The sequence below is a fragment of the Neolamprologus brichardi genome, chromosome 15 (genome assembly GCF_056152115.1).
Source record: "Neolamprologus brichardi isolate AB-2024 chromosome 15, ASM5615211v1, whole genome shotgun sequence".
Lineage (NCBI taxonomy): Eukaryota > Metazoa > Chordata > Actinopteri > Cichliformes > Cichlidae > Neolamprologus > Neolamprologus brichardi.
This window is the reverse complement of record NC_142118.1, coordinates 20,811,057-20,826,667: the sequence shown is the minus strand read 5'-3', so window position 1 is coordinate 20,826,667 and position 15,611 is coordinate 20,811,057. Positions and strand designations below refer to the sequence as shown.

Sequence of the window (15,611 nt, the reverse complement as noted above, 5' to 3'; positions counted from 1 at the left end):
TGTGTAGCTGTAGTGCAGCTGGGTGTTAAATCTACGCAAAAATGCACGAGTTTTTGAATCATTGAAATGTCAGTGCACCAATGAAAAACCTTGGATCCTTGCATACTTTGATGCATATCAACCACTCAAAAAATTGATGGTTACTGTGAAGGTGTTCCTTTGACTTGGCTGCACTGATTGTAAATAAAATGCAAAGCTGCATTTAGTTTGTATTTAAATTAGGTCAGCGAGTTATCTACGTTAGGTGTCTGTATCTTTACAGGGACTAAGATGTGCATGAAGCACAGAAGTGAAAAAAACAAAAGGAAATTTTAAAAAAATCCATAAATCAGCCTAAAAAGTGTTACATTTGCATAATATTTTGCTTCTGCAAAAAGCAACCTATTGCCTATTTCTGCACGCTTACAAGTTAATATTTAATGGCCTACCTTCTCTGCCATTGAGCTACAGCCATAGACTATTAATAAAACACGGACATAGCCAGTAGGTGGCCGTCCACTGGTTAGTGAAGTGAAACCTTGTGGTGAAGCTTTCACACTTGCTTTCTTAGTGTTCTAAATACGAACTGAGAAACTGACTGCATGTTCAAACTGTAGTGACTTGTAAACCATAAAGTCCAGCCAAATGATGACAGCCTTACTCATGTGAATGGTGGCTCCCAACCCAGTGTCATGCTGTGTCCAGGGCAGCGGTGTGATTTCCTGGGGAGGGCCGGCAAGTTCCCCCTTCCTCCCCCTCAACCACACCGACAGCAGATGCTTCCCTGTGAAGAGGAGAGTTCATAGAGGGTCTCCGGAGTGAGCAGAGACCCTCTTCTCTCTCTACAGGACAACAGTGTATCTGCAGGTTCCCAAGAGTTAAATAAAATATTTTGAATATATTTAGGTAAATGTTTTCCCTTTTTATACCCATTTATAGCTTCACATCTTTGAGCTACTTTTGGTTAGAAAAAGGCTACTTTTGACACAATGGTGGTCATAAACCTGCAGATATGTTGTAAAAATGAAAATGCCTGTATTGGAGCAGCAGCGGGGGTCCACTATGAGCGAACAAGGCATCTCTGATGGCATACTGCAAACACAAACTGTTCAAAAAGCAGGCAAACATGAGGACTTAGCCTTAGTATGAGTCTAACAATTACTTTAAATGATCTCACGGCACTTTGGAAACATCCCACAAGTGTTTCTCTGCTTGCCTAAAAATACGCAAACAATCTGTTTTTTGGTGAAAGTCAAGCAGCGCACCTGAAATGTAGAGGAGTGGTCAAAATACAATGCCCTGTGGTGCCCAAACATGTCTCTTCTGTTGGTGTTATTTGAAGCTGCATAACTGCATTGCCGCTGTGATATGATGGGACAGACCCACCCCTGTCCAGTTTTTTCCATGGGGTAAATCTCACCCATATCAGATCATATTTAGATTCATTGGTGACTTTAAATTGGATGTAGGTATGAATATGAACGGTTGTCATCTCTCTTTATAAGTCCTGCCCCATCACAGCCTGGGGACCGGTCCAGTGTAGCCTTCAAGGGACACATTGTGTGATATATACTTATTTACATGTGAATCCTAGTTTCCCATTAATGTCACTTGTTAATTAAAAACCCGTTAAAAGGGCTAAATGTTGCTCGCTTACCTTCCTTTCTTTTACCCCAGTGGAAGTGGTGACGATTCCTTGGATGGCCTCTCAAACCATGTCCCCCGCTGTCCTTTGACCCCTTCGCTATCGCCACGAAAACGGACTACAAGCCAGTCTAAGACAGAGCCTCCTCTGCTGAGGACTAGTAAAAGGACAATCTACACTGCAGGCAGACCACCTTGGTATAATGTCACTGGGACAACCTTCAAAGAAGCCTTCGTTATAGGTGAGAGAACATCTTATTTCATTTAAATTGTTTAAAATTATGGCAAGCATTCTCCTGGCATTCTGATGAGGAGGAAGTGAATGACAGAGTCTATCAATAGCACAGCTATCTGAGTTTTTCTAGATCAAAAATCTCAGGTACTTTCGTCCGCTTCCTATAGCTACAGCTTTGGCACCGGGATTAAGAAGCTAGTGCATTAAAATGAACATTATACCTGGGGGACAGAATCATATTATTATTTTTGACCACCATGGGTCTGTTGTTGAATGTAGAGCCCCCCCCCACACACACTCACTCACACACACACACACAAAAGGAAAAAACTGGTTTTAGTTGTCAAAAAAATTTGTAACAGGCGCACCATCAATAAAACCACTGATGTCACTGGCATTTGGGAGAAGCTTTTGCAACAGTGTTATACAGATGCAGTCAGCAGATTCTGGTCAGTCTTTGTTTTATTCCCAGAAAAATTTGCCTAACTCGTGCTAGGCAATGCTGTGTGAGTATTTGGTTATCAGACCCGCGATAATGTGGCGTCTTTTCTTTTTGTACAGCCACTGAGGGAAAGTTGGCTCAGCACTCGCTGCTGGTGGAAACGAGGCATATGTGAGATCTTGTTGGCCTTTAAGTCTAAACACTGCTGTGCCAAAATACATCCCTAGTGAGCTGTTTGCATGGCTGCTGGTTCTTAGTCTTGTTACTTGATAAAACAAATAATTATTTACCAAAATGAACGGACATTTCAGTTATCATTTCAGTTAGATATTTGCATTTTCTCAGACTGAAATCTAACATTTTCATGAGGCTCTGGGTGCATTGTGGGTGCATTTACAGCCGGCTGCCATCTTGCTGATCAGCTCAGTAAAATATCTGCATCGGGACAAGTCCCAGCAGCAGTAAAATGAGCGTGACAGAGACACTAAACCTGTGTGTGCCTGTGCACGTTTAACAGCCGCAGAGCCAGCGTACCGTGGTTAAACGCATCAGACTGGCATGACTGGTGATAGGTGGAGGGAGAGGTGGACATTATCTTTAGTTGGCAATCTGTTACCGTCAATGGCGCGCAATGACTGGTTACAATTTCACACTCGACTGTACCGTGGCCCCCAATTTAAAGGAGCAGTCTGTGTAACATAAGGGGGACTGTGCTGATCTGGTCCCAAGAAACAATGGAGAATATAAAGTGCTGGGGTTGCAGGAACAGATGGATTTAGGGATGGGAGCAAAAGTGAATGGCAGAAAAACATTGTAAAGCCTCATAGGTATCAAAGGTGGCTGTTGTCTCTACAGTTTGGGTTTATTGCTTATAGAAAAAGCAGTTTTATCTGTTTTAACAGGATTTTCCAGTGGCTAGGCTTTGCTGCTGGGTGACGTGCTGAGAATTTCTTGTCTATGCAGGAGCTTGTGATACTTTGGATTAGCTAGTATTTCTATAACATCTTCAGAGCTGTAATCGGGAAATAAGCAGCCCCACAGTGTTCTTTGACCGGTTTCCTAGTCAGCAGTTTCGACCCCGATGAGTCTTATCAGGGCAAAAAAAAAAAAAACCCATTCCAACACTTCACCAAGAGTTGTTGATGTCGTTGAAGCAGCTCTGTAGGCTATTTCTGTTCCTGCGTGCACACACGCACACATGCACCAACAAAGACACAACAGCAAATTCATCCTGCTTTTCACCCCCTCCTGCCAGCCAGCAGGGTGTTCTGGCCCCGTTCCCAGGATTGTTTTCCTGAAAGATTGCTGTTGTGGTCTTTAACCCAGGAGGTCGAGGGAGGTGAGGCAGGGATTGACTTTTATTTTAGACATCTGTCCCATTGGTTTCATGTTTTCTTTTTTTTTTCTTGTGTGTTTTTGTCTCTCAGCTCAAAATATGTTTGCGCTCACAGATTTTTCTGCACTCTTAAGCATAAAGCGTATAGCATGATTTTTGTTCATCGCCATCACCTTCAGTATTTTTAACCTCACAACCAGAGGATGGCTAAATGTGAAGCAGAAAGGACAAGTTAACAAAAAATGACTCAACAATTTCGATAATTGATTTTATGCTTTTATCTCACCGCCTGTCGGCATCTGACAGCTGAATGTGTCGGTGATTAATGAAAAAAGCAATCAGCTATTAAATACATAGTGACAGCAGTTATTAAGGCAGCTGCAGTCAGGTTAATTCTTGATATTTTATACATTTTGATTTTGCATTTATGTTTTGGTGTCGTTTCACAGATAATTTGAATAGAACTGTATAATGTGGTCAGGGGACATTTTCATTCTGCTACAATTGCTGATAGCAATCAGAGCAGTCAGAGAAAAGATAACATGTATAACAGAAGTGTAACAGTTTTAATAATGGAGCATGTGGACATCTGTGTTAAACAAACTCATCAGTTCATTCAAAATATGTTAGGCTTGAAAAGAGCTTGAGAATACCAACCGTACAGTTAAACTTATTGCATAAACATTTGTTGTCTCATGGTTTTTTTCTGGGTCAGAATGCTGTCTTGGATGTGGTGACTACATATAAGAATGATTAGTCTTCATATAGACGCTTAATAGAAATCTGTGCATTTTCCTGTGGTTTTTGGCTGTTTGATGAACAAAATAGTATTTTCTGCTTTTTTTAAATGCAACAAAAATCTATCGGTCTGGTGATTTTTAACTTGAAAGCAGTGATAAAAAGATGATTGAGATGATTGTCAGACATGATCACCTGGGTCATAATCTGCACGGCGTGTCCAAAGCTCTGTTTATGTGCCAGGAAAACAGAAAATGATTCGGAAACAGAAGCAGTGTACCTGTAAGGTCAGGTACATTGCAGTCTGTTGTCCCATAACAATTTTTAAAAAAGTACTTGATTAGGATTATCTTTAGCTGACGTTGTACCATTTATCTCCAAACTTGGATGTTGGAACACAGGAGTGATGACACTCCAGTGTTAGCGTTGTCCAGAAAAAGCACAGAAAACAGGATTTGTGTTGGTTCTTAGAAAGGTAGATCCATTCAGGTATCACTAACAATATACATAAATGTTTTTATACTCGTTTTGTTCTTAAAAACACCCCCACAGCACATTCATGGATAGAGCTCGGTCAGTGCTCGGAGTCCCAGCCAATCGTCATGTCTGTAGTGGACCAAGAACGTTAAACTGAAAAATGTTTTTCCTCGGTTCTCAGGAGGATATGGCTTATTTAGTGAGTCACAAATACATAACAGTGGCAGTGCAGATTAAGGCTATGTCCACACGCACACGGGTATTTTTGAAAACTGAGATTTTCCGTCTTCGTTTTAAAAAATAATCCCGTCCACACGTAAATGCAGAAATGAAGGAAAACGCTGCTAGGAACATGCCAAAGCAGCAGGTGGCGATATATTCCTAACCTTGCAGAAATGTTGGCCAATCAGAAGTCTAGAAGCCTCGGTGGGAAAAAGTAAACAAAGCTGAGGCATAGAAGCAGAACCAAGTCGTATGTGTGGAGAGACAGTAACTGTGTATATATGTAAGCATTTAAACACAGCAGAGAGTAAAATTAACAGTGACAGTATTGTAGAAATTCATTTCACCGAAACAATAACGTGGCGCACAGTGTGACGTCAAAAAAGGCGCACACCTTTGACGCTGCGTTTTCTCCGTTTTTCTCGTCCACATGTAAATGCAAAAACGGAGTTTTAGAAAATATCCACCCTGGCCGGAGTTTTTAAAAAATCTCAGTTTTCAGTGACCAAAAACGCCGTTTACGTGTGGACGAAAGGTGCAAACGCATAGAAAAATCTGCGTTTTCAAAAATACCCGGGTATGTGTGGACGTAGCCTAAAAGTGTTAGTTTTGTTACTGTTTGCGTTCAGAGCCGCCAACTTGGATTGTGGGGCACACGGGGTTGCTGAGGCTTTCCAACTGGGAAATCAAGCAAGTAATTTTAACTGTGAAATTCTGACTTCCTAATTATTCAGCACAGCGTTACTGTCAGTTGCCTTTAAGGATTGAAGGATATTTTAAAACACATCTTTCCATTAGTCAAACTGACCCAGTAGTGTCTGAGATAAGTCTCCCTAATTATGAATGACACGGCTTTTTTTCCTTTTAGATAAAACTGCATAACTGTGACTGACATTCATATAATAGACTGAGGTGCTAATTTATTAGAAGGATGTCCTGCGTTTTTACACCTGCTGTCCTTGATATCAAGATGTTGAATAAAATGTTTCTGCACGAGTTTTCCTGGGTGCCTTTCATGCTGCAGTCATTGTTAATCCCAAGTATTTCAGTTATTCCTTTTCATGCACCTCAGAGAAGTGGTGGAAGAAATTATGAAAAGTAAAATTATTATCAAAATAATCGTGTTGGACTTTTGACTTAAAGAAAAGTATCCAGTGAAAGCTTTGCTGTCTGCTTCCAATATAACAGACTAACGTTTCTGTACTAGTTGAGCAGATTGTCGTTATCCATTAGTAATAGTGTTGTGATTCTCTCTCTCCATCGTTTTCAGGTCTGTGTGGAGGAAGTGCCTCTGGGAAAACTACAGTAGCCAATAAGATAATTGAGGCGCTGGATGTCCCCTGGGTGGTTCTGCTTTCAATGGACTCTTTCTACAAGGTACAAAAAGCAGCTGAAAGCACTGAAGTGTAAATAAGTACTGTGATTAATAGCATTTTAGCTCATTAGCAGCTTTAGTGCTGCAGTCAAGACACACTATTATTTCACATACTGTATTGAAGCCACGATAAGTAATGAGCTTTTTGATTTGAAAAGAGTCTCGCTGATCGAAAATATAAATTGTACTTCTTAGCCTTCTGTGACTGGATATCTGTCATCTCTCAGATGTTTTTCCAAGAAAACACATAATGCAAACTGGCTGGTGAAATCCATCTCAGGCACCTGAAATACCTGAAACCAAAGGGATCAGTTGGTTTGCAGTGTGTGAATTTTCTTTCTTCTTTATATCTCTTTGTCATTCAGGTGTTGAACAAAGAAGAGCAGGAGCTGGCAGCTAAAAATGAGTACAACTTCGATCACCCCGATGCCTTCGACTTTGAGCTGCTGGTCAACATCCTGAGAAAGCTGAAGAAGGGAAAAAGCATCAAAGTGCCAGTTTATGACTTCACCACTCACTCCAGACGCAAAGAATGGGTGAGACCCTCCGATTAACTTAAACACTGTGTTGGGTCGTGATTGAAAAAACTTTCCCCCCATCGGAGCACCATTTTTACTGTCATTTGCATTTTTAACACAAACTTTCTGCCAGAGTTTTTACAGCTTTGGTTGGTTTACCTCTGGGTTTTAATTCATCACATTGTGCTCTGTACTCTGGTTTAAAGTGGGGAGGGTTCAGTTGAGAATAATCTGCTTTTTGTTGTGAACACTTTGCAAGTTTCAGTCAGTCACGTGATCAAATCCCATCCACAAAGTCCTCATGAAACAGATAAGTGTAATTGATGATTACACTCATAAAGCATAACAGAAGATGTTTTTCCCATAACTTTGCTTGGTTGGTCTTGGCATCTGCAGACGTCTTCTATCCAAAGCCCCCAGGACTGCTTGTCTCAGGAACATTTTTCCCAGGAACTAAAAGGTCCTTCAGGCTGCTGTTTGTTTGTTTACACAAAGATTAGGGATGCTGTTCTACTGATGAAGGATCAGCTGTTTTGATATGCAGGACTGTATAAATGTTGAACCTGATATCTCAGCTACCTGTGAGACAGACAGTGAGTATTCACATTCACTGCTTTGTTCTCAGCACCACTTCCTCTCTTCATTCACAGTCTTTGACATTAGATCTCCTTGAACTTAATCTTCAAAGTCCAAAAGCCCACCCACCACATAGATCAATTTCTGACTTAGTTTTGAGCCCTTTTCATTTTTGCGCTGCCGTTCTTGGTCTTGTTTCTGCTGTGTTACTGACTTTTTTTAAAGTGGTTCTTAATGTTGTTGTTCTCTCTCAGTTTTTAGGATGCCCACTGCCAGCAGGCAATGTCCAGTTTAATGTTTTTCCCCCCACTGTCTCTTATTGGGTTTTTAGGTGCAAAGGTTTTTATGGCAATCACAATAAAAAGCGCTGCTGTTTTCAGCTTCTCTTCCTCCCAGTGTGGGTTTACTGTCTGGGTGGGGACATCGTGTCTTTGCAGCCTGTGTGTGTGTGTGTGTGTCATAGACATCCTCACTCAGCCTTTTAAAAAACAGTTTAGGCTGAATATGTTATATTTGATATTTACAAATGTGCTCCTAAATATATTCTACAGTGACTATTTTTCCAGAGGTCTCAGATGCAAGTGAACGTCTATTGAATTCTGAACCTTTGTTGTTTTTCCATAAAAAAAACCCTCCTATGCTTCATTTAATGTGAAAACATGATGTTGACAGGAAGAAAAAAAACTTCATTTGTGACTTTCATGTGATTGGTGCAAACTCTGACCAGAACAGAGTCATCAGTTATGCCTAAGCATGAGACACCAGCGAGCTTTCTCAATGGGAAGACATAGAAACACTTGGTCTGCTCCCATAAACCACCTACTAGTCCCTGCCTTACTCCACATAGAGGAGTAGTTTTCAGTGGCTTTGTTGCTTTAAACTAACTTGTGAGCTATTTCAGCTACTGAAGCTGATTGACTTGATAAAAATGTGTATTATTAGAATATTCCCAAATGTGTCAAAGTAGTGAGAAGAGAAGCAGTTTTCCACCCACTTGAGTTCGGTTAGTTTAGTGTAGTCTGTCTTCATTGAAATAAAAGCACTGAACACTTGAGAGGAGAAAAATGAACATTACAGTTACAAATCACCTAACACCTCCGGGGATGCTTCAGTTATTTAAGCTGGTGAAAATTCCGATGCTCGATAATTTGCTAATTATTAAGGATTTTAGGGTACAGTACATTAAGCCCAGCATCTCCTCCCAGAAGCATTGTGAAGAATCAATCAGGCGGCGTAGCTCACTGTCTATTTCTCTGCAATGTAATTTCATGGCTGAAAGCCACAACACCACACGGGAAATCGCCTCAGATCTGAGATCATTTTATGGGCCTTTTGTAACGGGGTGGATGTAATTAAGACTCAGGCCTCGAGGGTGCTGAGGGCCATCAAGCTGCAGGCTGTGTTTATAAAGCAGTTATACAGATGGACAAGAGCAAGCAACTTAGTTTTTCTTCTTTGGTAAAACTTTAGGTCACCTTCCCTCTCTCGCTCTCTTTCAAGCACTGGCACTTAAGTATTTTAAAGAGCCACTAAATCATCTCTTAGTAAAGGAGGAGGAAATGAATAAATCAATAAACACTCATCTGTTTGTTTAAAGTTCACTTTCTCTCAAACTGTGCACACTGCCTCTGCCTCTCTCTCCGCTCTTTCTCAAAATCAATAGCAAAGTGTTCAGCCTATTGACTTTAGCATGAAGCTGGTTGTGGAAAGGTAATAGGATTGTGACATACTCTGCACCATTTTGTCTGTGATTGAATCGGTTATTAACCTCTTTCTCAAACGCACGCTCAAACGCCTGGTAGTAAAACTTGTTCTGGGTGAGTTTCATCAGATAAGTCAGTAAAGCAAACATGGGTTCAGGTTGTGTTTGTGCGTCAGTGGCTGTATGTCATGCATACACATGCAAGTGACAGTGTTTAACTGACATCTGTAAAAGTAAATGTGTTTTATGCTTTCATCTTATATAATATACAGTAGATTTGTGTTATCTTGGGCAGTGTCTTTTATCTCATTTATTGTACCTTACCAAGGATATTGTGTTTCCTTTAATTTAAAAAGAAAAAATAACTGTGCTCAAGTCTCATAGTTTTCTTTGGTTTAAGTTGAGTTAATGCAGGAATCATGTTTATCTGAAAGCAAAGGGTTTCATGTCTGAGAGCAGGAGACCAGATTTGCATATCTCACAGATTTCAGCAGTGTGCTGTCCAGGTTTGTGCATCTGGCAAGCTGATGTGGAAAAAATATTCCAAGTCATAGTTTCACAAAGATCAGGAGAAAACACAGACAACACACAAGTTTAAACTTATTGTTCCCAGTTCTGTATGTGACCAGGAAAATTTGACAGGATCAAGTAGATGCAGGCTTTTTTTTAATGTTCATATCCAGAAGAATCAAGCTTTTCTATACTCTGTTTAAGTCCCAGTCTAAGATGTGGCCAGATGTTTGGGTTTTTGTGATATCACAAATAGTTTGGAGGACAATTTTGCAACTTACAGTGGTGCTGTTTTTGTTTTTGAACTTGGATTAAACCAGAACTCATGTGCCTTGAAATGTAAAATATCGCATAGATTCTTCATATATTTCTTTTTATTTTATTGTTTGTACCCTGACTCTCACCGTCTGACTCTGAATTGGATAACCAAAACAAAAAGTAAAGATGGATTATTTAAATTTGTGTGGAAGAAGACTATTTTACAGACATCTTTAATTGTCTTAGATCCAGCTTAAATTTAACTGTATAAACAAAATATTCGATTTATTTTTGTGTTTCAAAGTAAAAGGACATTTAATGACCAGCATGAAGAATGAATACTTTAAAAATATATTTGGGTAAAAAAAACAAAAAACTTTTTTCTGACCTTCAAGTGTATTTTTTCTTAATTAAAACGCATCCGTATCGTATCATAAATGTTTAATTTCACACTCGTTGTAGCTCATTAATTGTAAATAATTTTCATATCCTCACTTATGACACTGAAATTATTTTTAGTTAATGAACCACTTAGTTCAAGGTGTCCACACAGTGTGGGGTTGGAGGATTTTGACCCCTATCCCTTTGTAACTAATAACCTAAGAAACATTGTGTTCACCAGTACAATCAACATGAACACAGTGTAGCTTCAAGTGGGGGGAAAAATGTGAACCTGTCCTTAAATTTGTCCTCTCTTACAGAAAACTGTGTATGGTGCTAATGTTGTCATCTTTGAGGGAATCCTAGCCTTTGCCAACAAGGAGTTGCTCAAGGTAAGAATATCAATATCCCCTCACTCTGTTTTACTTTTCTTTGACATTTTTCTTCCTTAGAATATTTTGAATGTGCGTGTCTGAGCCACCAACAGCCACATACCACATCACTTAAATCACCTGTGGTCCCTGTGATGCTTTGATTGAACCTCAGCTCGTTGTTGATGCTAAAATGCATTGAGTTGTTGAGATGTGATTGGCTGGTTAGTGTTAACAAGAAGCTGAGTGTATGTTCATATTTATGTCATAATAATAATACTAGTAATAAATTTTATTTATAAAGCACCTTTCAAGACACCCAAGGACACTTTACAATAGGATAAAACACATAATGGAAAAATGACTAAATGAAGAACAATAAAACAAAAGCACAAGATAAAATTAACAAACAGTGGGTTCACAGTGAATATGCAGATTTGAAACTATGGGAAAGGATCAGTGTTTCTTATATCTGGGGGTTGAGAGTTCCACAGCCTGGGAGCAGAGCAGCTAAAAGCTCTGCTTCCCATGGTGGTGAGGCAGAAGGAAGGCACAGGAAGCTGGATAGAAGAATATTGAAGTGAGCGGGCAGAAAAGGTAGAGCTTAACAAGTCAGAAAGGTAAGGAGGTGCGAGGTTATGAATGGCCTTCAAGGTGAGCAGAAGAAGTTTTTATATTATCCAGAATTTCACAGGGAGCCAGTGAAGTTTCTGAAGAACAGGGGTGATGTGCTGGTAGGAGGGGTGTGTGTATATTTATCTGGACTATAAAAATAAGATGTGATCCAGAAATTGACTCAAATTAAGCTTTATTTTAAAAGTTTGCATTTTAGGCTCCTAAAGCTCATATTTACATCCATTTTTATGGATGTGTAGAGAAGACTAGTGCTAGGAGGCTAAGGAGACACTGCCATTATTTCAATGCTCTTGAGGGTCAGAGGGAATAAACACTTATAGAGGCATTCTTCATTGCTAATCAGTCCTGCAGTCACTCTCTCCAGCCTCTTCTGTTGTGTATGAGTAAATGTGAGAGAGCAGGAGAGCTGGACTGTGATGATAAGACAGGCAGCCTCTCCTGAGACCCGGCTGTGTAGCCGATTACCATCTGATTAAGTTAATAACAGTCAGTGTCTCTTGTGATCAATGGTGTTTTTTGTCCATTCTTGTAATTGAATTCAATTACAGCTGCAGATCCGATATGCTAATAAAGAGGTTTGCTTTAAAAAACCAAGATGTTGCAAAGGGACATGGTTAATAATAGGATTTGGTGCTTCTCTCACGCTATCAAACCATTGTGGCCAGTGTTGCAGATCATTATGGAAGACTGCTTCATAGTAGGAGGAAATTTCAGTTATTGTGATGAAGCAGCGTGTTTTTCAGATAATTTATTCATTGGATTTTCTAAAGATGTCATGTTTTTGTCTGTATGTTGTTGATCTGAATTTTAATCATGATTGATATATGTATTTTCTAAATGTCAGATTAAATTTGCATATGTTTTATAATAGATCTTTTCCATCTCGCCTCCCCCCGTTCTTTTATTTAGGCTTAATAAAACACTACTAGCACAGAAAAATATTATTTGATTCACTGCATCAGTGAAGGGTTCATTCAAATGATTTTCTTGGATAATACACACATGCCTTCCATATTATTTTATATTTTATTTAAAATCAAGTTGAATTAACTTGGAGTCCTTATCTTTCTATACTGCCAAACACAAACAGTGGCTGCAGTAATGCATTTGTCACATAAGACAAAATAAATCTTAAAGAATTTTATTTTCAAACGATTACTAAAACAAGCCAATAAAAATAAAACTTCAGTTGTGCCAAATTCTGCTCTGTAGCTGTTCTTGTTTTGGTTTTTGGCTCAAGTTTTCGCCTTACAATACATAATACACAAAGTAGGTGCATGTGGTACCATTAAGACCATCTTATGTGAGTATGGACATCAAATGGTCTTTAAAACGACATCTGACCAGTCCGTGCTAAAAACAAAAGTAGTTCCTAAAGTCAAAGCAGTGCTGGCACAAACCATCTGCATAGACAACGTTGGACACCAAGCCAGTGGTGTTTTTTCTTTGTTGGTTTTTCATTTTTAGGCATACTTCCAGTAGAAAAATGTGCAGTTTTAATTTAAAAAAAAAAATCGTTTGAGATTATTTTTTTGTTTGGATTGAACACAGTAATAAGTGTAGAGTAAAAGATTTTGTGTATTGTTCCTGATACAGATATAGCTTTTCATTTTTCAGTTGTATTCATGCCCAGTCCTGAACCCACCAGCAATAATGTTTGATGTATGATACGTTGTGTAATCCTGCACTTGTACTTAAACCAAAAAAATCAACAAATTTCCACCTTTTCTTTACTATATCATAAATGTCATCAACAAATGCCGGATAAATCCACAAATGTCCCTGGTGTTCATTGCTCATTGCACATTCAAGGCTTGTAGCTGCATCAAAGGAAAACTTTCCAATTTTCCTGCCTCATCACTTTGACAAAAGAAAACTGGGAGCTTTCCTAGGTTAGGAAATGATCTAGAGCCACAGCCTTGCTGTCTAACCTTTGGGGCCAGGCCACTCTTCATGCACCTCCTCCAAGCTGACAACACTGCTTATCCAGCAACCTGCCACCTTTTGGTTGGTCAGTCTGTCAGATTTACAGCAGCCTGAACTGCCAGCCAGTAGCTTTTTGTGCAACTGAGTTATTACTGCGCTCCCGCTGCCGTCCTCCTCTAAATCACACACAGACTTCTTTTAATTTCAAAAGTCATCAATAGTTCTTTGTGTTGCCTCCTTGTTGTCCCACCTTTGTTGTGATGCTGCCCCATTGATTTTTGTCTTCTGTCTTCTGTCTTTGCTGAATTGAGGTTCAGTTTAGTGGAGCTTAGTTGGTGGATCGGGGCTGACTTTCTCTTTGAAGCTGCAATGATAACTGGCGTTTCCTCAGATTCTTCAGCATGTCCCGACCCCAGCGTCAAGCTTCCGATGTAAAAATGTCAAATCATTGAAGCAGCTCAAAGTGCCTTTTCACAGACACTGACTTTATTGACACTGAAAAATGAAGTCTGTGCAATTTGTGCTCTTTACTTCCTCTTCTTCTTTAATACATTTATCCTTCTTGTGCAAGATAAAAAAATACTATTAATAATGTTTTGCACTGAGAATCATGTTATGTTATTTTAGTGGCATATAAGGATAAAAAATGGAAATGGGACATTTAATGTCCCACTTTAAATTCTGAGTATATCAAGATCAAGTGTTTACTGCAGAGCGCTGGGAATATAAAACACTCCCTAACTGATAGAACTGATGGGTGGTGACATTTGTTAGAAGCGTTCAGGCTTTTAAAAAAATAAATATGCAGCTCTCAGGAGTTGTTTCTGTCATTTTTACTCATGCTCAGACAATAATCTGAGGCTATCAGTAAAATAATGAATAAAACATCATTCATTCATTGTCTTCAGAAATTCTATGAACTGAGACTTTGTTTTGGCCTACAGAGAACTCTTCAAACATAAATGACTGCAGTGTCCTGCACTACAGCCACTAGTTTGTCACCAGCGTTTCTAATTAAAAGCACATACACACACCAGAGCTACATTTCAGGGGCAACTGTGGATCAGGAGGTCATTGATGATGAGGAAGGTTTGTGGTATGATTCTTAGCTCCTCCAGTCTATATGTCAAAGTTTCTTGACATACAGTCAAGATATACAGATATACAGTCAAGTTGCAGCATATTTCACCTTAGAGAAGTGACCTCAGTGGATCCAACAGTACCCTGCATAAGTAAAGTATGTGTAGTGCAAAAAGAGGTACCTTTGAATGGGATTCAGTCTGTTCACACAAACTCCAAAGTGTTATGTACTCAGCCCAACTAACCATTATTTACAGTGAAATGGCCACAATAACAGAATCCTGGGGGCGGACATATGTTAACAGATGCTATTAGAGGATATAAATATGTCCGCTGCCAGCAATTTAAAACAAGTACTGGACCATTGATGGAGCGTCTTGTTAATGTATGTGGGTGTGTGATGCTGTTATGGATACTTTTGCAAGTCAAGGAGAACTGCAGCTTTTTTTGACAGTACTGGATGTTTATGCGATTGTTTTTACAACAGCGTGACTAATTATAGGGTCTCAGTTCAGTTACTACCTAATTACTACCTAATACTTCATACTTTAATGGCATTTAGACTTTGACATTTTTATTTCAACCTAAATCTCTGTATTTTCTATTATTTCTGTTCATTTGATTAAAAAAGGTATAATATACTTTAGTAAATGGGGCACAGGTGCTTAAACTTTAAGGATACCCAAAAACTTTGCAGGAAAATCCTGCTACTAGTATTGATATAAAACCTGAACTGGTAGTGCCTTTATGGGGCTAGTACCTTAAAGGTATTGACCCCATAAAGAGTTACAAAAATATCCTAATATTAATAATGATAGTCATTGTGTGTAATATGTATATACATATACAGAAACATGAAATCACTATAAAATGATCAAATAAATGCAGCAAAGGCAAAAAACTGTACGCATATAAAAATGTTACAGGTCGATGAGTGATTCCTCCTTTTGTCTGCCAGCTTCTGGACATGAAGGTGTTCGTAGATACAGATTCAGACATCCGCCTCATACGGAGGCTGAAGAGGGACATATCACAACGTGGACGGGACATCAGCGGCATCATCAAACAGTACAATAAATTTGTAAAGCCAGCCTTCGAGCAGTACATTGAGCCCACTGTGCAGGTTGCTGACATTGTGGTTCCCAGAGGTCAGTGGCAGTATTTGTAGTTCACCATAGAAAAGTACAGGAGCGCTCTTCTCTATC

The 15,611-nt window shown here is 39.3% G+C and overlaps 1 protein-coding gene across 2 annotated transcripts in view; it reads left to right on the top strand.

Moving 5' to 3' along the window:
* The window catches only part of si:ch211-243j20.2 (uridine-cytidine kinase-like 1), a 29,184-nt gene that overhangs the window by 804 nt on the left and 12,769 nt on the right, over positions 1-15,611 (top strand). For both annotated transcript variants that reach the window (XM_006793538.3, XM_006793539.3), the window contains exons 2-6: positions 1,657-1,865; positions 6,344-6,450; positions 6,814-6,984; positions 10,714-10,785; positions 15,365-15,554. In XM_006793538.3, coding sequence (XP_006793601.2) covers positions 1,657-1,865; positions 6,344-6,450; positions 6,814-6,984; positions 10,714-10,785; positions 15,365-15,554 — 749 coding nt within the window. The remainder of the gene's footprint in view (positions 1-1,656; positions 1,866-6,343; positions 6,451-6,813; positions 6,985-10,713; positions 10,786-15,364; positions 15,555-15,611) is intronic.